The sequence below is a fragment of the Sphaeramia orbicularis genome, chromosome 16 (genome assembly GCF_902148855.1).
Source record: "Sphaeramia orbicularis chromosome 16, fSphaOr1.1, whole genome shotgun sequence".
NCBI classification, from domain to species: domain Eukaryota; kingdom Metazoa; phylum Chordata; class Actinopteri; order Kurtiformes; family Apogonidae; genus Sphaeramia; species Sphaeramia orbicularis.
In genome coordinates this window covers 4,662,206-4,690,046 of record NC_043972.1, presented here as the reverse complement: position 1 = coordinate 4,690,046, position 27,841 = coordinate 4,662,206, and the positions used below count along the sequence as shown (strand labels likewise).

Below are 27,841 nucleotides of genomic sequence, written 5' to 3'. Positions count from 1 at the left end.
ATGTAAATCATAGGGCAGTAACTTTCAACAAAATCTTACACTATATTTGGCCGAGGGGTATTAAAAGTGTACAGCACGTTATGTTTTATCTGTGGAATCTTGTTAAAAGTGCAACATTTAATGTAGCATTAGAGCGTCAAGGATTCATGTATTACTTAAAACCATAAAACCATAGCACTACTGCTACTATGTGTTATTCTTACCAGAACAAGATCATTTTCATTATTGCGTAATTATGACCAGCGATACGCCAATGATGGTATCGGGGGATATTTTCCTATATTACTACCGTCAGCCTATCGGCAAATAAGACGACGCCCAATGCAGCTGCAGCGGCTGATGTTTATCTGCAGTTGAACTGAAGGATGTGTCTGCAGCTGCACCACATTCACTAGTGTTCAGTCTACTTCATCAAACTGCCAAGTAGTTAAGTCCGTTACATGAATCTCCAGGGGGCGGCAGTTCATTTAAGCCAAGGTCATAGATGCAGGTAGTGATTAACAACAGAATAAGAAGGCAATTTTCCAACTGGACTGAAGCAAACAAACAACTCAAAAACATCAACATCAGCCAAATAGTCCCTAAAACCACCAGTATTGTTACCGGTCCAGAAACTGAGGATGTGGCATCATTATTAATAATGACTGTTATTACACCCCACCCCCCAAGGGGTATTGTTTTTGGTTCAGTTTGTTTGTTCACACTTCAGCAGCACAACTATTGATTGAATTCATACCATATTTGGTTTATAGATTGCCAGTGACCCAGAATAGATGTGATTACATTTTGGGAAAAGTAGGTCAAAGTTAAATTTTTTAGTGAATTTTTAAATCTTTTTTTTCCCCCCATTCACTTCTAATGGACGAAATTTTAAATCGCTATAAAACTTCAATTTTAAGTCAGTTTACTTAAAACGTTGCTGAGATATAGTGATTAAACTTAGACATCACTCTGCAAAATATCTAAGTGACAGCTTGTTTTTGCAATTTTTTGTTACGTTTTTAAATCTTTTTCTTTTCCCATTTACTTATAATGGGCAAAATTTCAAATGTCTATGAAAACATCAATTTTGTTTCAATTTACTTCAAACTTGGCACATATATATAATTTTTATTGAATATGGATGAAAGAGTAGATCGATGCCAAAATAAGCTACAATACGTGCGAGGGGCGGGGTTTGTTGTGCCTGGCACCACTTGCTATCTTAATGTAGATTAGATCACATTACGTTTGATGTGATGTGGCGCATGTTTTCTGAATTAAGAAAATTAGCCACTGATCCTTTTTGTTTGTGTCTCTTTTTTATTAATTCCAGTTAAATTCTGAATAAGAAACGGTATCCAGTTGCTGCAGTGTCTGACCTTTTGGGATTTGCTTAAATAACAGATGTAGTGACTCAGGGCTCTGGACCTGGACCAGCTCGTACTCTCTTTGCTCCTACAGTTTGACTTTTTACCCTTCACTGTTTCCTTTATTTTGGCAGTTACTTCATGAGAGCAGTCTGTGAACCACAGATTGTGTTTTTAGTAAAAACTCGAGCTAAAAAGAGTCTGTACTGGTTTGTACAGTACTTGTGATTAATGCAGTATGTCAGTGTATTCAGTTATACACAACAGGCTTTTTATTTCCACAATGGTTTCAAATGGTTTCAGGTGCTTTATTGTTCACCTCTTTCCATTTAAAGCTATACTTTTAACATTTAGGATTTAAAGGTGTTTGTGATGAACTTGAACTGAAGAGATATGTTTGGATCCAAAGGTAAAACTGTCCATGTATCAGTGGAAGAAGGAATCAGAGTCTTTTCTTTAATGTTTGGTACCATCATAGTCCTTCAGTCTGATGGCTCACCAAACTAAACTAAACCAAACTCCTTTTCCTGCTTTTAAGCTTCTTTTTGTCTGCAACTCTAGAGTAGAGTCATGGGAGGCATTGGCTTCAAGACTAGACATAGTTTGGATTGTTTTAAATGGGATTGTATATTACTCATCCGCAGTCAGTGTATTATCTGTTGAAGATTTAAACGAACATACCTTTACATGAAATAGAAAACTGAATCTGTTTTATTAGTGTCTTCAATGCCAACAGACTGCTTTGTTAAAAATGGTCATTTACCTTGTGGAAGATGGAAATCGCAGGTCAACTGTGCCTCGATTAGTTTGTGTTTGTGCATTATTGTGCAAGTTTTTCTGTGTTTTAACCTTTATGTAATCTCAGAACATACTGAAGCGAAGGTCCTTAAACCAAATGAAAATACGAGGGGAAAATATCCTTAAGTCTATAACGTCAGTGTCAGCAAACCAAGAACATTACAACCCTTTTACTTAAAATCGCTTCTATATGGATGAATAAACTCCATCCACCCTTTCCAATGCTGATCAAAGATACATGTTTCAAATCTAAAAGCAAATGTCCTTCACAAAAATGCAAAACATTAAACGGGTCTCTTAATGTAAGCACTCTTAAACTAAATTTATTTTTTACAACAGGTTTTTTTGTTGTTGTTGTTTTTTAACCAACATTAAACGTACATCTAAACATACATGAAGCTGTTCTGACCGATTATCAAAGTAAAAAGCAGAACTCAGTTGTCATTTGTAAGACTTTTTGTCTAATTCAAGGGCAAAATGTGGGCAGAATTCTTGTTTCCTCTCAGACCACTTAGATTACAATATGCTGAAAGAAAACTGGATTTTATTCTCATTAATAATAATAATAATAATAATAATACTTTTTATTTATAGGCACCTTTTTTGGCACTCAAGAAACAAGGAGAGTATAAAACAAGCAATAAAACATAGACTAAAAAGTAAAAGGCAGGTTAAAAAATTGGACAATGCAACTGTGATCCCAAAAAGAAAGCGGTCCTAAACAGAAGGGTCACGAGTTTGGATTTGAAGAGAGGGAGTGAAGTGATATTTCTGAGCTTCTATTAATAATAGACACTATGAAGCTCTGCAGTTCTGAACTGATTTGAGGTAAAATCTGTTTTGGCTCTTCTGTTCAGCATGTGCACAGTTGTAAATAGTATTTATAGCTTTTTTTGATTTGTCTTTATCTATGATTTTGATCTTTTTACTCTTGTGTGCTTTGGTTGTACTCCACTCTTGCTGCTGTAAATCTGGAATTTCCACTTGTGGGATTAATAAAGGAATATCTTATCTTGTCTAGAAGCATGCAGGTTAATATAATACACTGACTATGGATGAGTACCCATACAACCGAAATGAAACACACCCAAACCAGCCCTCTGACAGAGGCAGTGAAAGGCTCTTAACTTGTCAGACTTTTAGAAACAAATACTGGATTCATGGCCGTCCTCAGAAACAGGCAAATTGACATTTTTTTTTTTTTTTTTTTTGGTTGCTTCATCTTGGGTTAAATAGAATCTGATTTGAATACTGACACGCCAACTGAAGTTTGGTTGTCTCTCGTTTTCAGGGCATAGAGCAGTTGAAAAAGGAAGAGAGAAGATGGGCTAAAAAAACTAAGTGGATGAACATGAGGGCGGTGTTCGGACACCCTTTCTCCTTATTGTGGTTTAGCCCCTTCTCCACCCCCGACCACGGGAAGGCGGAGACTTACCAGTATGTGGTGTGAGATCAGCGCAGGGAACGAGGCCACCGGGTCAAAACCAAAGTGGGAAAAAGGGGGCGAGCAGAAGGTTTTCTTCCACGTCCCCCCCCCCCCTCGCCCCTCCCCCCCACGCTGAACATGACGTACGCTCTGTCTCCCACAGTAGCCATGGACAGCTTTGCACCTGCTTTTTGTGTTGCCGACTAACTGCGCTATCCGTTTGATTCTGTTGTGTTGAGTACACCGAGTTGCAGAGAAAAAGAAACACTTTGAGTTTGTGAAACACTGTGATGGATCTGTGTGTTTTTCTGAGCTGTTACTATTTCTGTTGTATCCGAAGCCTTCTCTTTTCCTGCTCTGTCTTTTCTCCTGCTGTTCTTAAAGGGTCAGTTCAACACAAACTCACATTCACTTGGTTTTTAATGTTGGACTCGTGTCATGCAGGCAGTTTCTGGAAAACTCCTCAAAAACCTTGTTGAGCTGTGTCAAAAGGAACATTTCTGCACAAATTTTCTTAATTTACTTAAAACTTTTCCTTAGGGCTGGGTGATATAACCAAAGAAATCTGTCTTTTTCCAAATTTTACGGACGACTAAGACTTTAAAGTAACTTTTGTCCATGTGAACGTAAGATAAATAGTAACAAAAAAGCAGAACTTACAAGAGTGTTAATGTGCATAGGATTAAATAAAACCTCGATAGCAACATTGAGAATGAATATATTTCATCCAACAATCAGGTTGAATTATTAAAAACATCAATAATTGTCAAACAAATGGAAAAAAATTGATTACTTGAATTTTAAATGGGCGATAGTGTTTTTTTTTCTGTGTCAAGGATGATTTATGATTGTGTTCTTGCTACATGAACTGAAGACAAAGCTTGATCCAAAAATACTCACTCTTCATTAAACCTGTCATGCAGAACTGTAGAAACATATTCACAGTTAATGCGTGGTTGAAAAACAAAGTCCCTGTTGATGGACCTGTGGGGTTGAATTAATGAAGAATTCAGACCCAAGCAGAGCATTTACAGTTTATGTAGACCACAGGGAAGTGTTTTAAAATGCATAATTCCATTTAAAAAAAGCTAAATATATATCTCCTTTGATGCTAAAGTCAAGAGGTAAATAAGGGACGCGTAACGTAAATTAAGGACAAAATAATCTGTACAAAATAATGATTTATTTAACACAAATACTCAGAAACTGGAACCAAAGAGATGAAAAAAGACAAGGAAACTAATGCCAAACTAAAGGGATGAACGTCCCACAATTCCAAGCTAAAACTAGGACTAAAGGGAAGGATGGTGACTGCTTATCTCTTATATAATGAATCACACTATTAAAACCATAGCACTTTTGGGTCAGACTGTGTACATTACAAAAAGCAAACAGGTTGCAATAATAACATCATAATATAATTTTCATTGAGCATCAAACTTCTACAGAGGAATTATGCAGATTCTGTCATTTGTATTATTTTCAGAAAACATAACCTGCATTAATTGAATGAATTTGGTTTATAGTCGCTGAAAAAATTATTAGACCACCCCTTGTTTTCTTCAGTTTCTTGTTCATTTTAATGCCTGGTACAACTAAAGGTACATTTGTTTGGACGAAAATAATGATAACAACAAAAATAGCTCGTAAGAGTTGAATTTCAGAGCTGATATCTACCTGTTTAACATGTTTTCTTGATAAAAACCAAAATCACTTCATTTCTTACATCAATAGCGATGTGATTGTACTGACAAAAACAGTGCTTTTAGGGATTCCATGTTTTCTTTTCTGTCTGTTTTAGTCACATGATACACACAGGAGTTAGGACTGGATTGCATAACTATTGTTTTTGATGACTTTTCATGGTCTAATAATTTTTACGCGACTGTATATTTATTACCCAGCCCTACTTTTCAAAGATGTTGTATTAAGTAACTTTGTCAAATATTTCAGATTCAGGAAAAAAAAAAAATCTAATCATTCGTTCATGTCTGATGAGATGGTATACATTTAATTTAATTTTTTATAGCAGTTTGACTTGAGAGGGATGAACCAGAACTGTGTGCATGACCCGACGCTCCCTGACAGATTCCTAAACTTGGGGTTAACTGGCCCTTTAAGCCTTCGTGTTGTCAGGCAGTAGTCAGCAGTGTGTTCCAGACATGGATGAAATAACCCTTTAAACGGTTCCACTGTAGAACGGACCAACGCTTCAGTCCTAACACATCCATTCTGAGCGGATTAAATGGAAATACACAACAGAAAAACAACAGTATGACCAGTAGATTTAAGATCATGACAGTTGTTTTATTTCTGTTAAAGTGTTCCTTGTATTTAAGCCTCACAGGATTGGCTTTATTTTTTAAATTAACATCAGCTGAAACAAACGTATAAACCCGTGCATTAAATCCCCGTATTCGTCCATGTTGCCTCCATGTGGAACACGCTCCCTGATTCCTCTCTGATACATGCTCGACATGAACGAAGCCGCCGACAGAGAGCACACATGTACTTTTCTTTCTATTTATGGACAAAAACGCCATGAGGTTTGTGTTTGTGCAGAATCTCCCCGTTTGCTTCGACCGTGCCAAGTTTAGCTGAATCATTCCCGCGTCGCTGAGCGAGGAAGCGGTTCCAGTCAGTACTACCTTAACCCGTCTTTCAACTACAGCGGAACGTTGTCAGAATGTTGTTTACAGGCTGATGTGAAACACTTTGTAAAATACTCCAGTTTTTTTTGTTTTTTTTTTTCCTTCTCATAGACGGGTAACACAGACGCTGCCTATCTGTGCATGAAAACAGCCCTTTGTGTTGTTTTGATGTTGTGAGCGTGTGCCAAATTCAACAGATCGTACAATTACACAAGATTTGGATTTCCTTCAAAAGGAACAAGAACTTTTCTGCAGAAAACAGTTAAATCCTGCATTTTCTTGGTAGTTTTTCTAGGGTCAACCGGATGAGTTTTGCTCTTTTGAAAACATTTTATCTCTTCTAAGGCTTCGTTCAGACTGCAGGCAAATGTGGCCCAAATCCGATTATTTTACCCATATGTGACCAGAATCCGATCATTTAGTAAATATGGGTAAAGTTTTGCACAGATCTCCAATGGAAAAGCGACTGTTGTCACATTCATTTAGACTGACCTGTTCACCTGTTAGTGCATGTCTGGTGTCCTCCCTCTGTCCACATAGTACACAAAGACTGCGACAAACTGCAGGCAAATGTGACCCAAATCCGATTTTTTTTTTTTTTTTTTGTCCATATGTGACCTGTATCCGATCTGTTAAAGACAGTTTGAACAGCACTAATACGATTTTTTCCAATCCGACCCAGGCCACTTTCATATGTGGTCCTAAATCTGATGTGTATCTGATATTTTGCAATGTCAGTCTGAACAGCCAGGTCGCATTTATCCGACCTTTATGTCATTGAAATGCGACAAATGTCACAATTCTGCATCCCTCCATATTTATTGCTGTAAACACAGTGTGTGGTCACATATTACGTCAGGACCTCTTTTGTGCATGCGGGTCACTTCAGGGTCACATTCAGTTCAGACTCAAAACTGATAGAAGTCGCATTTAATGTGGAATATGAACGAGCACACGAAAAAATCAGATTTCACTAAAAAATCCGAATTATGCATTAAGACCTGCTGTCTGAACGTAGCCTTAGAGTTCTTCAGTTCTATTTGCTGGTGAGGTAGTGTAGACTTTTAAACCTGTAGGGGGAGGGGTCTGTGGTGGTTGTTCTTCCATATCTTAAAAGACCCAGTGGTACTTTTATGGCAGTTACCAAATTTATTTTTTACTCCATTTAACCTTTAAGTGATTTATTGCCATTTGTCATCATATTATCCATTGTATTTAGCATTTTTTCAGTGAAAATCAGGTTCTTTCCTATATTTAATTTACAGATCATGTACTTTAATTATCATGATGAGACTACATTTGAGGGTTTTGACCCCACCCCCTGAGGGAGAGGCAAGGGGTATTGTTTTTGGTTCGGTTTGTTTGTTTGTTAACACTCTAGCAGCAAAACTATTGGTTGAATTCATATCAAACTGGGTCTATAGATTATCAGTGACTCAGAATAGATCTGATTATATTTTGAGAAAAATAAGTTAAAGTTCACATATTTTATGAATTTTTTTTTTTTTTCCCCCCATTTACTTAAAATGGGCGAAATATCAAATATCTGTCGTAGCAAAACTATTAGTTGAATTCATACCAAATTGGGTTCATAGAAAAAGAGAAAAAAAAAAAAAAAAATTGGGTTTATAGATTGCCACTGACCCAGAAAAAATGTGATTACATTTTGGGAAAAGTAGGTCAAAGTTCAGCTTTTTTATGAATTTTTAAAATCTTTTTTTCTCCCATTTACTTATAATGAGCAAAATTTTAAATGTCTATATAAAACATCCATTTTGTTTCAATTTACTTCAGACTTGGGACATATATAGAGGCAGTTGACATGGTGACATCGGCTGGATCGATGCCAAAATAAGCTACAATATGCGTGAGGGGCGGGGTTTGTTGTGCCTGGAACCACTTGTTGTATAAAAACAGGGAAAGCTAAAGAAAAAGTGACTTTTTCTCAGTAAATATCATTAACTTAGTGTAAAAACAAGCATCTCCAACCACTGTCATTTATTAAACTCCATGGGTTTTACTGGTGAATCGTAAATGCTCTCCAGTGTTGAACCATGTGTTTATGGAGGGGAAACGTTTCCAAAAGAGCAAAACTAGTCCAGTTGAACCCAGAAAAACTACCAAGAACAATAATGACCTGCGTAAATGAGAACTTAGAGACGTTAAATCCTGCTGAGTCAAAGGGAAACGTCGTAAACTATCCGACCGCAGCAGGACGTTAACCGAACTGCAGATCTAACCAAGTATTAACCCGTCACCTTTGACCTTTCACATCAGTTAACACGAGTACTAAAACGGCTACTGAAGTGCTCTGGTTTTAAACATGTGCATTTTCTTCTTTTTACTCTTTGTTTACATGATATTGTGTGTATTTTTGTTATCTCTGAATGCATGGTACAGGTGAAGGCTAGTTTAGTTTTTAACGTATGTGAATCCCTGCAGGTGAGAGTGACGGTGAAGACGATTTGTTTTTTACAGAAATTCTTTCTAAATATTCTGAAGATATTTCAGCACACGTGCAGAGAATAAATACTTCTCAGTTGCAATGCACAAGGCGTGTTGGTTTGCTTTTGTGCGTGGTTGTTTTCCAGGTGCAGGTTTTCCATTCCGACCACGTTAAAAGGCTTCTGCTGTTAATCCCTCCCCTCATCCCGGCCCCCTTCACTCCGTCCTTTCATTCTCCTTCCCCGTTGCCGTTTGTTCCGTCCTCTCCACACTCATGCATTTGTTTTGGTTGATAACGCTCTCTGCCTAGAAGCTCTCTGAAGCAGACAACTCTTTGTAAACTTGACCGAGGTAAGCTCACGACAGAGGTCACCTTTTCCATCCAGCTTCTCCACGTCATGAGCATGCAGATCCGACCCGGAGGCCACAGTCAAAGCTCCTCTGTTTCATGTCTTTTGTTGCTGTTTCAGATTCAACCAAACGTTCAGAATGAATGAGTGAGCTCCGAGTGCAGCTCCATGCATGTCCTGACTGCTCTGTCTTTGACCGTGCATGATGGGTTTATTTATTTATTTATTTTTTTAAAGTTTTTTTTTCTGCTCTTGGGCTTTTTTTCATCAAAAGCTAAAGAAACACAACTGATGTTTAACACTGAATCTCAGGAAAAATATCAATCAGTTTCTTTTGCCATATGTACAATTTAGAGTCTGTGGTTGATGGAGACTTTTTCACAAGGTGGAAAAGAACCCTCGTTTGTCTTTGAAGGAAGGAATCTATGTACCTGCTGTTAATTACACTGGTCAACAACAAATGTATTGTTTAAGTTTTTTGAGCTGATTTACGATAATTTTGGTGTGCTGAATCCAAAAATCACATTATTTTTGCTCAATCAGGTCAACTTTCTGAACTGTGCTACATATTGGCTTTTGAACATTTTTGCTTACATTTATGGGCATTTTCACATCATATGATACAAAATTCTTTCATATTTCTTGCAATAAACGAGTTCTGAAGGTTTTACTTTTGCCAATTTATGATTGTTTTTTTTTAATATTACAAGTCAGAAGATCTTGCAAAAATAAGCCTGACGTATTCTGCTACATCTGCGGTGAATACACCATTGTACCTAACAGGAATCAAGTCACAAGTTTCATAAAGTGTGCTTACCAATCTTATTTTGGTATTAATTATTATATTTTGTGAGAAGATCACATTTTTCAAAATCAAATTAGCAAAAAAACCTGACCTGATTGAGAAAAACAGATGTCATTTTTGGATTTAGCGGTGCAAAATGGTCGTAACTCAGTTGAAAAAACCTAGACAACTTGCAAAAAACATTTTTTTGTAACCCAGTGTTATCAGACACAAAATGTAAAATGGGGATGTGCACCAATAATAATTTTCTCCATTAGTTAAAACAGTTACCTTTTTTTTTTTTTTTTTTTTTAAGAGTTGACAATTTTTAGTTAGAGCTGGAGGAGATTAATGTTTGACTTCATATGGAACTAAGGGTTTGTCTCCTTTCTGTCCCACTTTCATAGACTTACTCAGAAATAGTTGAATTTTTGATTCTAAGAAGGATCCATCTAATGTTGACATATATTGATCTTCTCCAACTACACTGGTCTACAAGGAAAATGCTTCCAGAATAAAAGTAATGAAATTTTACCACGAGAGTCACTGATAAAGAAAAATCAAGTAAAAAATGCTGGTTGGCTGAACTTTCCAAGATACAGCCTTGGGTCAAAATGTGAAATTCAAGAATTAACGAGAGAATGGGTTTGACTCCAAAGGAATATTTGTGTCAGAGCTACAAGATCTACTTCAAAACACTGTCTGCACATTAGAATACATTCACTTTACAGGTTCTATTTAGTGGAAGATTTATAAAACTATTATATAAATGTAGATAAACCAATATATGTGTGTAATAACACTTTATCGTATACCTTGAAAACATCAACAAACCGGCACTTTTGTCATTTATTTTCCAATTAATCTTATTAAAATACGTAACATTTCGCACATTTAATGTCTGAAGCAAATCATTTCTAAAAAATTGTAGACCGGTGTTATCTAAACCTCCTGCAGCTGAAGTCACCCCCCTTTAGCATCACCTGCACCAACAATATTTCCTAAAAATCACATCAATCACTGAACATGGTCCAAAATGAATTTCCAGACATAATTGTGCATTTGACTGAGCCACACACACACACACACACCTATGTTTAACCCATAAAAGCCCAGTGTTACTTTTGTCTCAAATCCCAAATTGTATATTTAACATTTCTTAAGTTATTTATCACCATTTATTATAATATCTTCTTTATTTTGTGTTTTTTTTTTCAGTGAAAATCAGGTATTTTTCTATATTTAATTTACTGATCATGAAGATGTTCATTGAAGTTCAGATTAAAGTTGAAGGTTATTATATCAAAAACAGAGAAAACTGAACAAAAAGGGACTTTTTCAGTAACATCTTTCATTAACTGAACATAAACCCAGTGTTTCCATCCACTGTCATTGATCCAACTCCATGGGTTTTACTGGGGACTCAATGGGTGCGGTTACATGATGTTTTTTAAATCCGATTTATTTTTCCAGAAGAAATTAATTTGGAACTGAAGTATTTTCTCATCTGTTTCCATGGAAATGTTAAACCCGAATAAAGGTTTACATGAGAAATGTTTATTCGGTTCTGGCAGCCCTTCTGTTAGCTTAGCTTAGCCCTTCTGTTAGCTTAGCTTAGCATAGTCACTGCATTTCCATGGTCACACGTAGCCAGTTTTTTAAAGGTGATTTGTCGTCTTTTGTAAGTGATTTTGTGAAATCTGATTCTCTCAAATTATTTCGTTAGATCTGCGACTTACTGCACTCATACAATCTTGGGACTGTTGTGTTGACGAAAGTTGGAAAATCTTTTTGTTGGAAGGGATTCATGCGCTAAACTAGCTTTGCTTTAGTGTTTTAGCTTTGCATTAGTTTTTATTTCCTCAGATTTTATTCCTGCAGTAAGTCACATCGCCATGATTTGAGCCTCAGTTTGTGATCATATTGACCCCAGCGGACTAAAGGAATGATTAGGGAGAACTGAATTTACCAAAATCACTCATAAAATACTATAAATCACCTATAAACGCCTGGCTACGTCTGACCAGAGGAATGAAGCCATTATGCTAAGCTAGGCTAAGCTAAGCTAACGGAAGGGCTGTGACAACAAGGCAGTTGGTGCACTGCAGTGCAAACTGATTTGCCCACTTATCAAATTCATTAGTTCATGACAAATGAATTAATAAAAAACAGGTGTTGAACTGTTCCTTCAGGGTTTTCCAGGCTGGTAGATCCCATCAGAATATTCCACTGGAACGCTTTGGGAAGACTAGACTGCTGTGAATATTCTTCCACCAGCGCAGAATGTGTGCGTCATCGCCACAGGACAAGACACTGAGCATGTGCAGAATGGAAGGAATAAAGTCCAAACAGAATAAAGGCTTTACATGTCCAGGAAGAATTTAGACCGGAATTAAAAGGGGATTAAACCAGTGACTTTATTTGGATTTAAATTTATTCCGAACTATTCTTTTTCAACTGGAATAAGGTGTTTACATGGGTATCTGAAATAGGATCTAACGTTTAATCAGATTAAACCAGGAATAAAAGTTGTCACGTAAACGCATGGAATGTTGTAGAAGATGACAGCGTTTCCATGGTAACTACGGAGCCTCTGAACGTCCAAATGGGTCATATCTGATGACCATGAAACGACGACAAACTGTATTTTACACCAATTATTTACATGTATTGGTAGGATTAGTGGATCAATAGGTATCAAACAGTTTAGATCAGTAGATGGTTTTGGTTACAGGTGGATGTTTGGGTCTTTATGGGTTCAAATAAATCCAAAAAGGGTAAAACAGATAGGATACCAGAACGTCCTTTGTGATTTCCACGACTAAGTTACCATTAGACTCGCACTGAAGTTTCATGTGAACTTCGGCTGAACTTTAAATGTGTTTTTCAGAGCTAGAGCTGTGGATTTAGTTCCTAATCCGTGGCCTTCAGGGCAAAGGAAGCTCCAACTCCACCAGTGAAGTCCATATGGCAACAAACTGACATTCAAAGATGGGATTCGACGGATGTAAAGTGCATGAAAACTGCCCAAACAGCCGACCCGTGACGTGTGTGTGTGTTCAGTTTTCCCATCGTTGTGTTTGTGTGGTGCTTCTGAGTGACGTATTCCAGACCCCCCCCCCCCCCCCCCCCAGGTCCTCTCACCTGACGTCCTCTGTCGTCTCCAGGGAATCGAGCGTCTGAAGGGGGAGACGGGGAAGTGGGGGAAGGTGCCGTGCTGGGAGGCCATGGAGGCGGCGTTCGGGGGCCGATTCTCCCTGTCCTGGTGCAGCCCCTTCTCCGGGCTGAGCTGCCGGAGGACCCCCCCGGACCTCGTCACCGTCCCACAGGGGGAAATCATCGAGGAGGACGTCATAGAGATCCCGCTGAGCTAGTCCCAGCTCCACGGACGGACTCGATCAGGGCCTTAAACAGATAAGGAACACCACCGTTCGGAGTTTATTTATATTTTTAAAGCCTTTTTGAATCTAAATGTAGCCGGTCTTTAAATGTTTTATTACTGTACATAGTTTATGACAAGGAGGGAATGGACCACTACGCACGGCTACGTTCACACTGCAGGTAAAAGAGGCCCAAATCTGACTTTTTACAACACAAATCTGATTTTTTTTCAAGGTGATATCGTGAAATTGCGTAAATGTACACACCACTTTTAATTAGCGTGTTATCTGTACGCATTATAAGCTTTTCACCTGTAGGTTCACGCCACGTCAAATACCACGCACTGAGGGTTAGGGTTATGTAAACCGGAGATCTTGGCATAAATTGACACAGGATCAGATAGCGTTGAATAACAGGATGAAAATGCGTACGTATAGCACGACAAATGCCATAAGAACTGGAGTGACATACAATGCGATTTCATGAGATCAGTCTCTTTTTTATTTTCTTCTCTAATCAGACCCAGGCCACTTTCATATGTGGTGTAAATCAGATTTTTTTGTTTGAATTAAGCAAAAAAAAAATCTTGAATTAAGCAAAAAAAATCTGCCGATGGAACAAGTGAAAATTAACTTGGTAAGATTTCTTGAAATAAGATTTTCCAGATCTGTTGTCTAAAAATCAGTTCTTATATCTCACTGAAAAGTTACTCTTTAATTCAGGGCTGTCAAACTCATTTTAGTTCAGTTCCACATTCAGCTGAATTAGATCTGCAGTGGGCCGAACCAGTCAAATAATAACAGAATAATACAGAAATAATGTCAACTCCAAACTTTTCTCTATGTTTAGAGCGAAAAAGTCAATTTACATTATGAAAAGGTTTACATCTGCAAACTATCCTTTCAATGTGAATAATATGAACAAACTGGAAAAAAAAAAAAAAGTAACACTTCTGCCTCAGTTTATCATTTCCACGTGTACATTATAACTTACAGATCACACATATTTAGTAACAGGTGGAATATTTTTAAAATTGTACTTCTCTTAAGACATTTCAGGTTCTTCAGATTTTTTTTGCTAAATTTTACTTTGTTTTAGTGTAAATACATGAAAATATTTACATTTACAAAAAGAAAAAATTGGAGTTGTGAGTGTTTATAGGCTATTAGGAGATTGAATTGGTCTGAATGTGGAACCTGGACTAAAACGATTGTTAATATCTTAGTATAAGTGTAGTGTAGTTTGCATTTCACTCATTCATCCAACGGGCCAGACTGGACCCTTTGGCAGGCCAGATTTGGCCCCCGGGCCACATGTTTGACACCTGTGCTTTAGGTGATGGTTATGTCTTATTTTAACCCTTTCATACATAGTGGTCACTCCAGTGGACAGTTACTCTCCAGCTGTTCTCTTGTATATTCATGGGTTTTGTTGTTTTAGTTCCATATCAGCCAACACTGTGGACACTTAAGCAACATCTCATAAACTGACATTCACACCATTATTGTAACTTTGCTGTTCTTGATTGGTTCTTGAGTGGAAATCAATTGTTAATATTTATTTTTTGCATATTATCTCCATGAAGTGAGTAATAACTAGTATTAGAATATGTTAAAATGTGAGAAAACATCAGATTAGCTGCATTAAACATGGTTTCATTTCACTGTTTTCATATCACTTTATGATATTGGGTTTTAAATACATGTTTCTTTGCTTCAAGAATAAAATTCATGGTGTAGCTGAGTGGACATTTTTGTAACTCTGTGAAAAACAGGTTGATTTAAAAAAAAAAAAAATTCAATCACATTGTTTTTTTTTTTATGCCTAAAGAGGAATAAAAACACTCAGGAAAAAAAAAATCTTGATTAAGGTTCTCATAATTCATGCATGAAAGGGTTAAGTGTGATGAGATATTTGGACTAGAAATGAGAAAAATACACTGGGTAAGATTCCTCATTCCGTTCTCCAGCTGTAACTCTCCCTCCACACGTGCACATTCACTCCTTACGTTTACTACCGAATATGACAAAGACCTTAGACTGTTCACACACCAGTCCAACATTTGGATTATAATACGAACAAACCAGGCAAAAAAAACCAAAACAAAACGATTTCATCAAAAACCTGAAATGATCATTAAAACCTGCAGTGTGAACGTAGCGCCACTTAAACCCACGCAGCCAAACCTTCAGTGTTTTGCCTCAGATGGATGAAGTTCTGCTGTTCTGGCATAACCAAAGTATTTCTGAAAGGGAAACATGGAGCCTCTAATCAATAACGCCGAATATAAACAGTAGCACTAAACCTGCTTCCAACCACTCTGCCTTTTCATGAGGAGTTGAATTCACACTGTGCCTTAAATCTGATCTAAGGGGACAAACCCACTTTGTATTGTACGTGTTCATTCCTCTCGTCCTGTGTGTTTAACTTTACTCACTGTTTGTCCTGTGTTTCACTCTGTTGCACATATGACATGGAGCCTGTCGTCGGTTGAAACCCGCCCCTGGATAAGGGCTTTTACTGCTAAACGGGTGCTGGACGGACCACTCATGTTTACATTCTGTTCATTTCCTGTGTAATGTTACCGTGTGGGTTTTATTTTTTAAATAAACTGACATGTTTCATACTCATACTTTACTGGCAGCGTCTTGAATACTTTCACTTGTTACTGGTGTGGCCACCGGGATCACATACTGGTCTGAAACTGCCTTAAAGAGCTGGATTGAGTATTAGTTCAGTTCTGTGTTAATCTGTAGGTTCTATAGTAGGTTTAAATAATTAACAAACAATAATACCCCAGCTCTTAAAGGAGTGATATTTAGCTTTAAAAAAATCGGACCAATGGCCCTGTAGCTGACCGGCCAAATTCAAAGCTTTGGGAAATGTATCCAGATGCCATTTATTCTCCCCCAGTTCTGTGTATTTATTCTATTACAGAAATAGTCCATGTTTTGCTCATATTCCAATCACATCTGTAAAAAAAATTCTAATTCACACTTGATATCATTGATACTGATTTATTGGATCAATCCACTTCCTATCTGTTATAATGGGAAAATTTTTGAAAGTGGCACCAAATCCAGAATCAGATCCGGATGGAAATAATTCCACTACCTTGTGTTGACATCATCATACAGAAGCTGTATAACAAGTTTGAAGTCAATCAGAACTGGAGTTTTGGACAAGAAGACGACTGAAATGTTTTTCCCATAAGAGCCCATGTGAAATTTTGCGTCAGTTCCAGATCCAGAAGAAGATCCTGATCAGCATGTGGACATTATGTTTGGGTCATCTCCCCATCAGGGCTGGACTGGAGACATTTACACTGGATATCATTTATATTTACTGAGTTATTGCATCCATCCACTTCCTATCTCTTATAATGGGGAAATTTTTCAAAGTGGCACCAAATCCAGAATCAGATCCAGATCCAAATAATTTCACTAACTTTTGTTGACATCATCATAAAGAAGCTGTATACCAAGTTTGAAGTCAATTGGAATTGTAGTTTCGGAGAAGAAGACGATTGAAGTTTTTGTAACAAACGACAGACGACGACGGACACCGCATGACGACAATAGCTTACGGCCTGTCAGCTGGTAAGCTAAAAAACGGAATTACACATTTAAAAACATTTCCCTGTGGTCTACATAAACTGTAAATGCTCTGCTTGGGTCTGAATTCTTCATTAATTCAACTCCACAGGTCCATCTTCAACACTATTTCTGAGTAATGACACCAGAAAGGTGGTTTGGAGCGCTGGCCCTTTAAATGCAAATGAGCCACTTCATGCTCCGCCCCCTCCAGGTTGTTGGCTGTGCTGCTCTGTCTGCCTGTGGAGTTGAATGAATGAAGAATTCAGACCCAAGCAGAGCATTTACAGTTTATGCAGACCACAGGGAAATGTTTGAAAATGTATAATTCCATTAAAAAAAGCAAAATACCACTCCTTAAAAAAAAAAAAAAAGTGCAATTTTACTAATATTCTACCTCAGTTTATCATTTCCACATGTACATTATAACTTTCAGATCACAGTGGATCTACAAATACACCAAACATTTAGTAACAGACAGAACATTGGTACAATTACATAACATTTCAAGTTGTTCATATTTGTTCAGGTTAGTCAGTTAGTTTATAAATGAAAACATTTTCTTGTAATTTTACTTTGTTTTAGTGTAAAAAAAAAAAAAAAAAAAGAGACATTTGTAGTAGTCATTTATAGGTTATTATGATAGTATTTTATTGGTCTGACCCACTTTAGATCTGAATGTGGAACCTGAACTAAAATGGATTTAACATCCTTAATTTTTAATATGTTCAGTGTAATTTTTGCATTTCACAAATTTATGTACTTATTTATTTATTTCATCTTTACTTAACCAGGTAAATTAGTTGAGAACTGATTCTCATTTTCAATAAATTCACCCCAGGGGCCCATTGGACCCTTTGGCGGGTCAGTTTTGACACCTGTGACTTATGTAAACCTTTGCACAGATTTACAGTTGGAGAAGAGTTCGGGTAGAATTATTAATTTGGCAGCAGCACACGTGTCCAAACTGTAGTCAAACACTTTCTACCTGTAACTGAAAATGTTCAAATAGTTTTTATAAAGATATTCCCCCTCATACGTCTAATATTTTATCTATTTCTTGAATGTATTTCCATCTGATTCCTGAAAAGTTGAAGTTGCATAAATTATGTCTCACTTAGAATGGAAATTAAATCAAGATTAAAACATGAATTTGGGAATAGCCTTGGGATAATCAAGTGTTTCATGAATTAAAGTGAATTTCTTTTTTTATTTCACCAAACAGAATCCCACTGAGACTGAGACCTTCGACAAAGGTGACCTGGCCAAGAGGTCAAGTGAATATATTATGTTCTACTTTTGGTGGGCGTGGCCTAAACCCCCTCTACCTTCTCTGTCCTGTTCCATACACATCTTATTTCCCAGTGTTGGAAAACTCCAGCTTCCTCACCTCTGTATGGGTCGACTCCTGGATCCGCTGTAGGTTTTCCATAACCCTGATAAACGAACCAACACGCGTCATCTTCATCATCATCTTCTTCATCTTGCCTGTGAGTCGTTTGGGTCCATGTTAGAGAAACGTCACATCAGTGCAGGTGGGCTTCACACCAGCTCGACATCCTGCAAAAAATGAACAGAGAAGAACTGACAAAACCTCATCCTGGTTCAAGGATTCTGTCGCTGGAGAAAGAACATGAATGTGACCTGGTTACAAATGAAAGGGCTCGTCCAGATGTTGAGGTCAACACGTTCGTCTGTAACGGCGTCTCTGAACGGTTCAGTAGGACGAGCACCGTCCTCACAGATGGGCCCTGGTTCAGAGTTCTGATGGTGGTGAAGAACGATGTCCATCATGTTGGTCCTAAAACTCCTTCAGGCTCAGATCTGGTGAGTTAAGTTCATAGCAGCGACAGTAATGCACACAATAAACTCAACAAACCAACCAGTGAGCATCTGTTCCCTGTGGACGGAGCAACGACATCCAGGAAAAGACCGATTACGTTAGGTCAGACCATTACCTACTTACTTACTTACTTTCTTCCTTTCATCCATACATACATACATTCTTCCTTCCATACATTCTTCCTTCCATCCATCCATCCATCCATCCATACAGGGTGGGGAAGCAAAATTTACAATGAACATTTAGTTGTTTTTTCTCAGCAGACACTACGTCAGTTGTTTTGAACCCAAACATATACTGATGTCATAATCATACCTAACACTATTATCCATACCTTTTCAGAAACTTTTGCCCATATGAGTAATCAGGAAAGCAAACGTCAAAGAGTGTGTGATTTGCTGAATGCACTCGTCACACCAAAGGAGATTTCAAAAATAGTTGGAGTGTCCATAAAGACTGTTTATAATGGAAAGAAGAGAATGACTATGAGCAAAACTATTACGACAAAGTCTGGAAGATAATATTAAAGAAGAATGGGAGAAGTTGTCACCCCAATATTTGAGGAACACTTGCGCAAGTTTCAGGAAGCGTGTGAAGGCAGTTATTGAGAAAGAAGGAGGACACATAGAATAAAAACATTTTCTATTATGGACATTTTCTTGTGGCAAATAAATTCTCATGACTTTCAATAAACTAATTGGTCATACACTGTCTTTCAATCCCTGCCTCAAAATATTGTACATTTTGCTTCCCCACCCTGTACATACTTACATACATACATACATACATAAACAAACAAACAAACGAATAAATAAATAAATAGGCTTCTGGTCCTTGTATCCTTCTTTTCACAGGTGTTTTTTTAAAGGTCTGAACAGTAAATGTAGACAGTGATGGGGACGAGGCTGCCACCATGAAACCAAGTCCGTTTTGACCCGTCACTCATCTTGTCTCAGCAGCTGAAGTCACTGACACTCACTGAACACAGAATCTTTGCATTGCATCATGGCACGTACTTTTCAAATAATGCCCGTCAACATTCCATATGTTTTTTTTTTATTATCAAAATTTATTTGTAATGATGGATATTTGGATTTTTTTTTTTGTTGCAAACATGAATGTAAAAAAATCTGTTGGTCTCGAGGACTCGCTCTGAAATTACGAGTCCTTCTCCTCCCACTGGGGTCCAAGACCAAGTCAAGACCGAGTCCTTGAAGGGTCAAGTCCAAGACCAGACCCAGAAAGCAGAAACTGGTCTCGAGTCCGGTCTCGAATACTACAGCACTGGTAGACGTAACATTAAAATCAGCCACAAACTTCCACGGAAAAGTTTCCTCATCGAGTCTCAAAGATAAGTTCCTGTCATTCAGGAACAATAAATTACATAAATAACCTTGTGTTATTCTTGCTTTTCACTCACACAATCACGCTCCAGTGGGTTGTGTAACCATGACGTGGCAGACTGTTGGCATGAGAACCGTTTTGTTCATCATCCAAAAATAAACACAACAGCGTCTCCTGTTTGTATGTGGATTCAGTTTTCATTTAGGAAACGTGTTCAGTTCTAAAGGCTTCAGATTCACTCGGACTGAAGGAAAACAGAATGAAGGAGATCTCAAAAAACAAAGTGCATTTAGTTTTTAGTTTCAGACTGCTCTGTTCAGCTGCTGGTGCTGAATAATCATCTGTGAATTGCACTTAACAGTAAGACTGAGTTACCAAAGTGTCTTCAAAACTCCAGAGCGTCCATGGTTTGAGGAAATCTTCCACCAGGTAACAGATGTCAATTGTCCTTTTTGTCGCCCTCTAGTGGCTGAGTTTGAGGCGTGGATCCATGAAGCAGCAGCAGCCCACACAGAGTGAGAGAGATGCCCACCCACCACAGAGCGGCATGAAGCTCCCCAAACATGAGTCTGCCAAAGACGGCCTGAACACACAAACACAAACAGTCACAGAGTATCCAGAAAACAGGACGACGCAGGTGAAGACACAGGACTCACAGAGGAGATGAAGTTGGACGCTGTGGTGGTGACGGTGGCTCTGGCTGAGGAGGAACAGTGTCTCAGAGCTTTGGAGAAGAACGTCCACATGACGGCATTACAGGCGAACAGCAGAGCTCCACAAAGCAGACGGAGAGGGAGGTGGAGCTAAAGGCACGAGAGGAGCACAGGTCAGAAATAAACTATGAAGACTGAAGGATCTGCATTTATTTACCTTTTACACAGTTTCCCTCAGACCAGACCATCTATTCCAGGGGGGTCAAACTCATTTTAGTTCAGGGGCCAGAATCAGACCAATGTGATTTCAAGTGGAGCAAACCAGTAAAATAACAACAACAACAACATAATAACATATAGAAAAAGACACCCTCAAGATTTTCTCTTTATTTTAGTGCAAAAAGTAAAATTACATTATGAAAATGTTTACAACTACAAACTCTATTTAAAAAAATGAAAATAACATGAACATGTCCAGGACCAGCTGAAAATCACTGCATTATGTCATTTCTTTTTGCTTTCATCTGTTCCTCAGCCTCTAAAATTGCTCATTTTTCAGTGGATTGGGCTGAAATTTAGACAAAACATTCAACAAATCCTATGCAGCAGGTAAATCAAATATCTAATTCAATCCAATCTTATTTGTAAAGCACTTTAAAACAACCGCAGTGGACCAAAGTGCTGCATAGAAGAATATTTAAAACCAAAATAGAAGTATAAAATACAGAATAAATGTAAAGACATAGAAACTGTACAAAAAAAGAAAAACAGTGTTATACACAAGAATAAATAAAACCCAAATAGAAGAATAAAATACAAGAATAGATTAAAAAACATAAAAAGCCACACAATTAAAAACAACAAAATAAATAAAATAAATAGATAAATAAGAACAATAAACCATTACCAAATAAAAACAATAGAATAAAGATAGTCCCTTCAAACATCTCACATGGTTTCAAAAGCCAATGAGAAAAGATGGGTTTTAAGAAGGGATTTAAAAACAGACAGAGAGGAGGCCTGTCTGATGTGTATAAATACGTAAAAAAAAAAAAAAAGTCAGTTTGTTGTGCTGGACCTAATAACTTCTATCTCCATAAATACAACACAAACTGACATTAATATACTTCTGAGGACAGTGGTTATATTTACTGTCAGCTCCTTTTGGACTTTACATGTCTTTAACCCTTCTGTTCAGACAATATGAGATTTAATGCATTCATTTCCTGATGTTTTACACCAGTTTTCATTCAACACATGTCAGGTGTTTCTAATTGTTTGTGCTGCTTCTTGTCATGGGGTCAGAGGTCAAACTAAACAGTGACTTTTACTTTTCAACACATTTAGTTCAGTTTTTTGTGTATCTTTTGACACTGTGCACATATTTCTTGTATTTTCTTGTATGTGAAGAAAAGAGAATGAGAAATAAATGTGTATGCTCATTTCAACCCTGCAAAAACAAAACAAAACAAAAAAACATGTCATGTTTACTGCCAGTTGGACTCACCCAGTCACAGGTGGACTTTCCTCCGCCTGTTTCTCTCCAGTCGTCGCCGTTTTTCAGCCCAGACTCACATATCTCTTTCAGATAATCCGCACCGAGGGATAGTTTGGCGCACAAAGAGGCTGTAGCTCCCATAAACCCCGCTAATAACGCGTAAAAAGAGCCAGAAATCATACCTGCAGAGGCTGAAACACGCTTCATTCACAGGACACTTAGAGACAAATGTCACATCAAAATAAACGGATACAAACCGGAAGAAAAGATTTTCAAACTAATATTCCGCTAGATGAGTTTCCACGATAAATCCTACAATTTACATCAAATCAATACAATTAGTCTGAGTATTTAATAAAAACATTATAAATTTTTCCATACCTTGTGATAAAACCGTATTTCTGTGTCCTTTTTATTAATTTTATGCTTTTATTATAAAGGCACGAGCCATTTTCTTTTCCATTTCCGTTAACGTAATTTCCGGTTTTCATTTCCACCAATAGCGGTAGATTCTGAAGTCATGTGACAAACTCCAGCTCATGTTGATGACGTATATTTGTTGTGGAGGACACCGATGCTCCTTTAGCCCGTTAGTTATCCTGAACATTTTGACTAAAACAATGAATAAAGGTAAAGCCAGTGGGGTGTCGTGGGTAAAACCATCAGAACCCTCTTTCCTGAAGAAGTTTAAAAATGACGTTGGGTACAAAGAAGGACCGACAGTTGATACTAAGGTAGGAAGTGGCGGCTAGTTTGGCTAATAAGCTAGCTGCCCTGGACAGAGGGTAGCATTAGCTGTCATTATTAAACTGTCAAATCTAACAGATATATAAGACTGTGTCAGCTTCGAGTTATTTAGTGCTGGCATTTGTTTGGTGGATTATTAAAAAGACCTGGTATTCGTAGTAGACACAGGCCCTGCCATTCAAAGTCATTGCAGGAGCAGCTCTGGTTCCTTCTGCGTCCACAGGCTGTTTCTGAACCAGTGTCCGCTCTTTGTGTTCCCTCTCTCAGCGTCAGGTGATGCCGACACTGGATGACGACAGCGGCAGTGATAAAGAGGATGAGTTACCGCAGGTTGTGGTGTTGAAAAGTGGAGATCTGACAGCGGAGGAGGCGAAGAAGATCAAGGAAGGAACGCGTGGAGGAGCCACAGACAAAGGTATGAACAGATCACATAAAAGCACTGCGATAAAAGAAGTATTCAGCTCCGTTACTGAAGTAAAACTACTAATGGTATTCTCAAAAAAAGCCAAAAAAGTCAGTGTTTCACCATCATGATTTGGATTCATTTTACTGCTGCAATAGTGTGTTTTTCTTTTTCTTGTAGATATTTAAGGTTGAGCTCCTTCTCTGCCTTCAAAAAATGTTAAGGAAATTAATCGAGGTGAAGTTAGCAGCGGGTTGGATATTCGACAGACATTCAAAAGCCATCGCCTTAGGGACTATCAATAAATTACTGCTCTAAATGTTTTTCTTCAATAGATTCTCAGTCATGTGACCCAGAGACTCCAAACCAGTCTCAAATTATTATAATAAAGAGGATCTTTAGGAAACGCCACTTAATATTTCTCTCCAGTCTATATTAATATTTTTTGTGAATATTATTCATATTTTTTTACACAAAAATGTCTGTTTTTCTTCAAGGACCTTTAGGAAACGCCACTTAATATTTCTCTCCAGTCTATATTAATATTTTTTTTTTGAATGTTATTCATATTTTTTATGAAAAACTGTTTATTTCCAATAAATTCTCAGTCATGTGACCCAGAGACTCCAAATCAGTCTCAAATTATTATAATAAGCAGGACCTTAAATAAACACCACTTAATATTTCTCTCCAGTCTATAATAATATTTTTTATGAATATTATTCATATTTTTTACCCAAAAATGTCTGTTTTTCTTCAAGGACCTTTAGGAAACACCACTGTTTCCTAAAGGTCCTCTTTATTATAATAATAATTTGAGACTGGTTTGAAGTCTCTGGGTCACATGACTAAGAATCTATTGAAGACAAACATTTACAGCAGTAATTTATTGATAGTCCCTAAGGCGATGGCTTTTGAATGTCTGTTGAATATCCAACCCGCTGCTAACTTCACCTCGGTAAGAAATTACTGTCTTTCTTTGTATAATACAGTATAACCTCTGTCAGAATCATGTTTGTTTTTTTTTAATGATGCTGTCTGAGTATGTGTGTGTGTGTGTGTGTGTGTACCCATGTGTGATTTTGTGGATGCTTGTGTGGGTGGAATATGTCGATGACTGTGTGTGAGTGGTGCCAGTGGGTGGTGATGAATATGTTGGTACGTTGTTGGGGGGTGGGGGTTGAGGGGGGATGTGGGTGAGGATGTTGTCAGTTGCTTTGGTCCCCTATCCATAAGCACTCTTGCTTCTTTGAGGTTCCTTTTCATGTTCATCTGTTGTAAAGTGCTCATATGTAACATATTTTTCTTTCTCAGTGCATGAATAAAAAAATCTGAATCATTTACTACTTTTATTTCTGTATCATTTAATCTACAGCAATTCATCCTATTCTAGAATATCTAATGTTATTTATCAGATAAAAACACAACTTTTCATAAACTGAGTTTCAACAGCTTTGTTTTCATCTTTGTGATAATTCATTTTCCAGCTAATACAAAAGGATTTTTAGATTCTCTCCATCCGTAAATGCACCTGAAATCAGTGTAAATTACATGCATGAAAGCTGAGATGAGTACGTCAGAGGATTAGGGTGACTGGAAAAAAAAAAAAAGGTCCAGTGTATTTAATTTATTATTCTGAGATTAAAGTCAGCATTCTGGAAAAAAATAATTCTGACTTTAATCTCAGAACAATAATAAAAAAAATATATTTATAACAGTCTGAGATTCAAGCCAGAATTCTGACTTTTTTTCTCAGAATAATAGTAAAAAAAATATATTGGACCTTACTTTTTTTCTCCAGTGGCCCTAATCATCTTCCATTGATACGTGTAACAGATTCAGTTTCAGATTCAAATTTATTTATCATTACAGCATATAGAATACACAGAAATGAAACATTCTACTCAGGTCCCTGACTGTCAGCAGCATTTAGTAAATAATATAAATTACTGATAAAAACAATAAAATACTGATATAAAAAAAACAATAATAACCCCCCCTAAAAATTACCTATAAATAACTAAAAAGGTTTATTTCTAAAGTGCACAGCAGTGCCAGTTTAAAGTGCATTCTGGGGCTCAAGTTCAGCAAGAGTTCATTATTCTAACCGCCTCTGGATAAAAGCTGTAACAGAGTAAAGAGTAAAATATTTGACTCTGAGATGGAGTGAAGTTGCATAACATGGAAAATACCCAAATAAAGAGTCTGTACCAGTGCAATACTGAAGTAAAAGTTCCTTCCACCACCGCTCTGCACCAACAGGACTAAAGTATCACACACCTGTCTGTCCACAGATGACAAACCGGCCGATGGTAAAATCCTTTTCAAGAAACCGGTCAAGCGCTCGTCTTCGGACAAATTCCAGGGAATCACTGCCAGTTCCAGTAAAAAGAAGAAGAGTGATGAAGATGAGAAGGAGGAGGAGAAGAAGGAAGTGAAGTCTGGAAAGAAAGTTAAAAACAACAGCCTTCTGTCATTTGGAGGCGACGAGGAGGAAGATGAGGACTGAGAGTTAAAGGTGAAGAATGACTGAAGGGTGACGTTCAGTTGTGTTTCCACAGTACAATCACCTATAAATGGAGGGGCACAATTAAAGGGGCAACTTCTAACATTATGATAAAAAAAAACAAACTCGAATTACCAACACATTGGAACAACATTTAACCAGAAAACTGTTTCTCTGTAATAAAAAATATCATTATCTTTGACTTAATGTCTTTACACTGTGCTGGTAATTTTGGTTAATTTTTTAAAAGGTTTTTAAAACTGAAAACATCACAAATTGCCACTTTAACAGTTACTGGTTCTGTATGAATTCATCCAATGTGAAGCCTGTTGTTTTTTTTGTAATGTAAAGAACAGTTTGTGTATTTTTGCCTTCATTCACCTACTGAATACAGACACTGATGACTCCCTGTTCATTTAACAACACAATTAAAGGGTTAAAATCTGCATAATTAAGCAACAATGTGATGCCCTCAACATCACACTGAAGTTAAAAAGACTCAATATGCAAACTCACCAGTGTGTTCCTTCAGTAAGTCTATGTATTTCCTTTTTTTTGTTTTTTTACATGTGATGCAGAGTTAGTGACATAATCCAAACTCCTGCTAATTCATGCATCTGTGTCGTCGTCATAGCGATATCAGTGAGTGTTTATTGTAGAATTTTGTGATACATTCAATCATTGATTGAATGTATAAATATATTCTAGCTTCGACAACGGAGCTGCAACAGTTGATGTAGAAGCGATGCATTCATGTCAATGCAGTTTTTTTTTTTTGATGTGGATTTGCTTTTGTTTTTTGCCTTTTTATGGAATGTGTTAAAAATGAAAACATTAAATCGAATTGAAGACTTTTCCTTTGTGTTTTTGTGCATCAGTGATCCTGACTTTTCCATTTATTAATATCTGTAGATTTTAAGATGAAGGTCTTTGTAAATATGTTCCTGTTGTCGGACAGAGATGGAAAGTCTCAGAGTCCATTTGTCAGATCCTTCACATAAATGCAGTTTTGATGCAGTTGAACTTGATGCAATACTTCCATTTTCATCCTTTCTACACTTACACTCCACTGCATTCAGAGGTAAAAGTTGTATTTTTAGATCAATTTTAAGAACCTTTAACATAATGGATAATAGAATAAACAGGATGTTTGCTCTATCCAAATAAAAATTCCAGACTTTTCCAAAACTGCTATTTTTCCACCAAGACCTTGACTTTATGTACTTTTATATTTGTAAAAGAGTTTATTTTAATAAATGTATGAATGAATGAATCCATAATTCACAGTAAATTGTTTTACTGACAGAAACATTTTCAAAACATGAAAATCATATTTTTGTGCTTTCCACAAGTGTAATATTTACTTCCTGAACTCAGACACATGACCTCAAATTGAACACATAGGCTGCATGAGTTTTGATGGAATATCATTCCAGTACCGACCGGTTAGTGAAATCATATCCAGTTTTTTTTATGTTTCCTCATGTATTTCTTACATGATTATGTGCCTTTGAACATAATTTAAAATTCCAGACTGATCTCAATAAATGCCGTTGTATGTCATGACAGTCAGTAGACTTAAAATTATTAGATTTGGTGGATTACAAAACAGCACAACTCATGTTTAAGGCATCAACAAAATGTCTTCCAGGTAATGTTAAAAAATTATTCAAAGACAGATTCTCAACATACATTCAACCTCAGAGGTATTAATAAATTGTGCCAATCAAAGGTAAGAACTACTTTAAAACCAATGTGCATGTCAGTAAGGGGAGTAGTACTGTGGAATGGTTTAGCAGATGAATTAAAAGAGTGTGCAAACATTTGTCAGTTTAAAAGAATGTTTAAAAAACAAATAGTGAAGAAGTAGTTGGAGGAGATGCAGTGACATTGATGCTCTAAACAGTGTGGGTGCCATTAGGGGGAGTGGGTCTGGGCCTGTTTATGTTCCTGTCTTGTGAGGATGTGATATTGTAATGTTCTGTATTGATCTACAGGGTGTTTCAAAAAAAAGTACATACTCAGAAAAATGCCTAAAAAATGAAAGTTCCATAAGTTTCAGAAAATATC

The 27,841-nt window shown here is 37.1% G+C and overlaps 3 protein-coding genes and 1 long non-coding RNA gene across 8 annotated transcripts in view; 3 read left to right on the top strand and 1 right to left on the bottom strand.

The window, feature by feature from the left end:
- zdhhc3a (zDHHC palmitoyltransferase 3a) overlaps positions 1 to 13,370 on the top strand; it is a 29,115-nt gene extending 15,745 nt beyond the window's left edge. For 3 of the 4 annotated variants that reach the window (XM_030157711.1, XM_030157708.1, XM_030157709.1), the window contains one exon: positions 12,971 to 13,370. In XM_030157711.1, coding sequence (XP_030013571.1) covers positions 12,971 to 13,221 — 251 coding nt within the window. In that variant the 3' untranslated portion in view covers positions 13,222 to 13,370. Of the gene's footprint in view, positions 1 to 3,438; positions 5,193 to 12,970 lie in introns of those variants that run through there. The other variant, XM_030157710.1, reaches the window with a different exon arrangement.
- Positions 7,132 to 11,126, top strand: LOC115435361 (uncharacterized). Its single transcript, XR_003937687.1, has 2 exons — positions 7,132 to 7,529; positions 11,097 to 11,126. It is a non-coding gene; the product is annotated as an uncharacterized LOC115435361 (long non-coding RNA).
- LOC115435360 (transmembrane protein 42-like) lies at positions 13,079 to 22,362 on the bottom strand. Of its 2 annotated transcripts, XR_003937686.1 has the most exons (5): positions 22,125 to 22,362; positions 20,621 to 20,767; positions 20,340 to 20,547; positions 18,168 to 18,601; positions 13,079 to 13,208 (listed from the first exon to the last, which is right to left on the bottom strand). XR_003937686.1 is itself a non-coding variant. In XM_030157714.1 (3 exons), the coding sequence occupies exons 1-3, from the start codon at positions 22,320 to 22,322 to the stop codon at positions 20,404 to 20,406; spliced, it is 489 nt and encodes a 162-aa protein (XP_030013574.1). In that variant the 5' UTR covers positions 22,323 to 22,361; the 3' UTR covers positions 19,497 to 20,403. The 2 variants fall into 2 exon arrangements, 1 of the variants encoding a protein (XP_030013574.1); XM_030157714.1 differs by lacking the exons at positions 13,079 to 13,208; positions 18,168 to 18,601 and having other exon boundaries at positions 19,497 to 20,547; positions 22,125 to 22,361.
- Positions 22,363 to 22,645: 283 nt separating this feature from the next.
- kiaa1143 (KIAA1143 ortholog) lies at positions 22,646 to 26,625 on the top strand. The gene is made up of 3 exons (XM_030157712.1): positions 22,646 to 22,849; positions 23,130 to 23,277; positions 25,560 to 26,625. The coding sequence occupies exons 1-3, from the start codon at positions 22,655 to 22,657 to the stop codon at positions 25,772 to 25,774; spliced, it is 558 nt and encodes a 185-aa protein (XP_030013572.1). The 5' UTR covers positions 22,646 to 22,654; the 3' UTR covers positions 25,775 to 26,625.
- Positions 26,626 to 27,841: the final 1,216 nt, after the last annotated feature.

Coding starts and splice junctions, on each gene's coding strand:
- kiaa1143 (XM_030157712.1), top strand. CDS start 22,655: ATGTTGATGACGTATATTTGTTGTGGAGGACACCGATGCTCCTTTAGC. Junction 22,850..23,129: donor GACCGACAGTTGATACTAAG/GTAGGAAGTGGC, acceptor TCCCTCTCTCAG/CGTCAGGTGATGCCGACACT. Junction 23,278..25,559: donor TGGAGGAGCCACAGACAAAG/GTATGAACAGAT, acceptor GTCTGTCCACAG/ATGACAAACCGGCCGATGGT.
- LOC115435360 (XM_030157714.1), bottom strand. CDS start 22,322: ATGAAGCGTGTTTCAGCCTCTGCAGGTATGATTTCTGGCTCTTTTTAC. Junction 20,768..22,124: donor GAAAGTCCACCTGTGACTGG/GTGAGTCCAACT, acceptor TCGTGCCTTTAG/CTCCACCTCCCTCTCCGTCT. Junction 20,548..20,620: donor CGTCCAACTTCATCTCCTCT/GTGAGTCCTGTG, acceptor TTGTGTGTTCAG/GCCGTCTTTGGCAGACTCAT.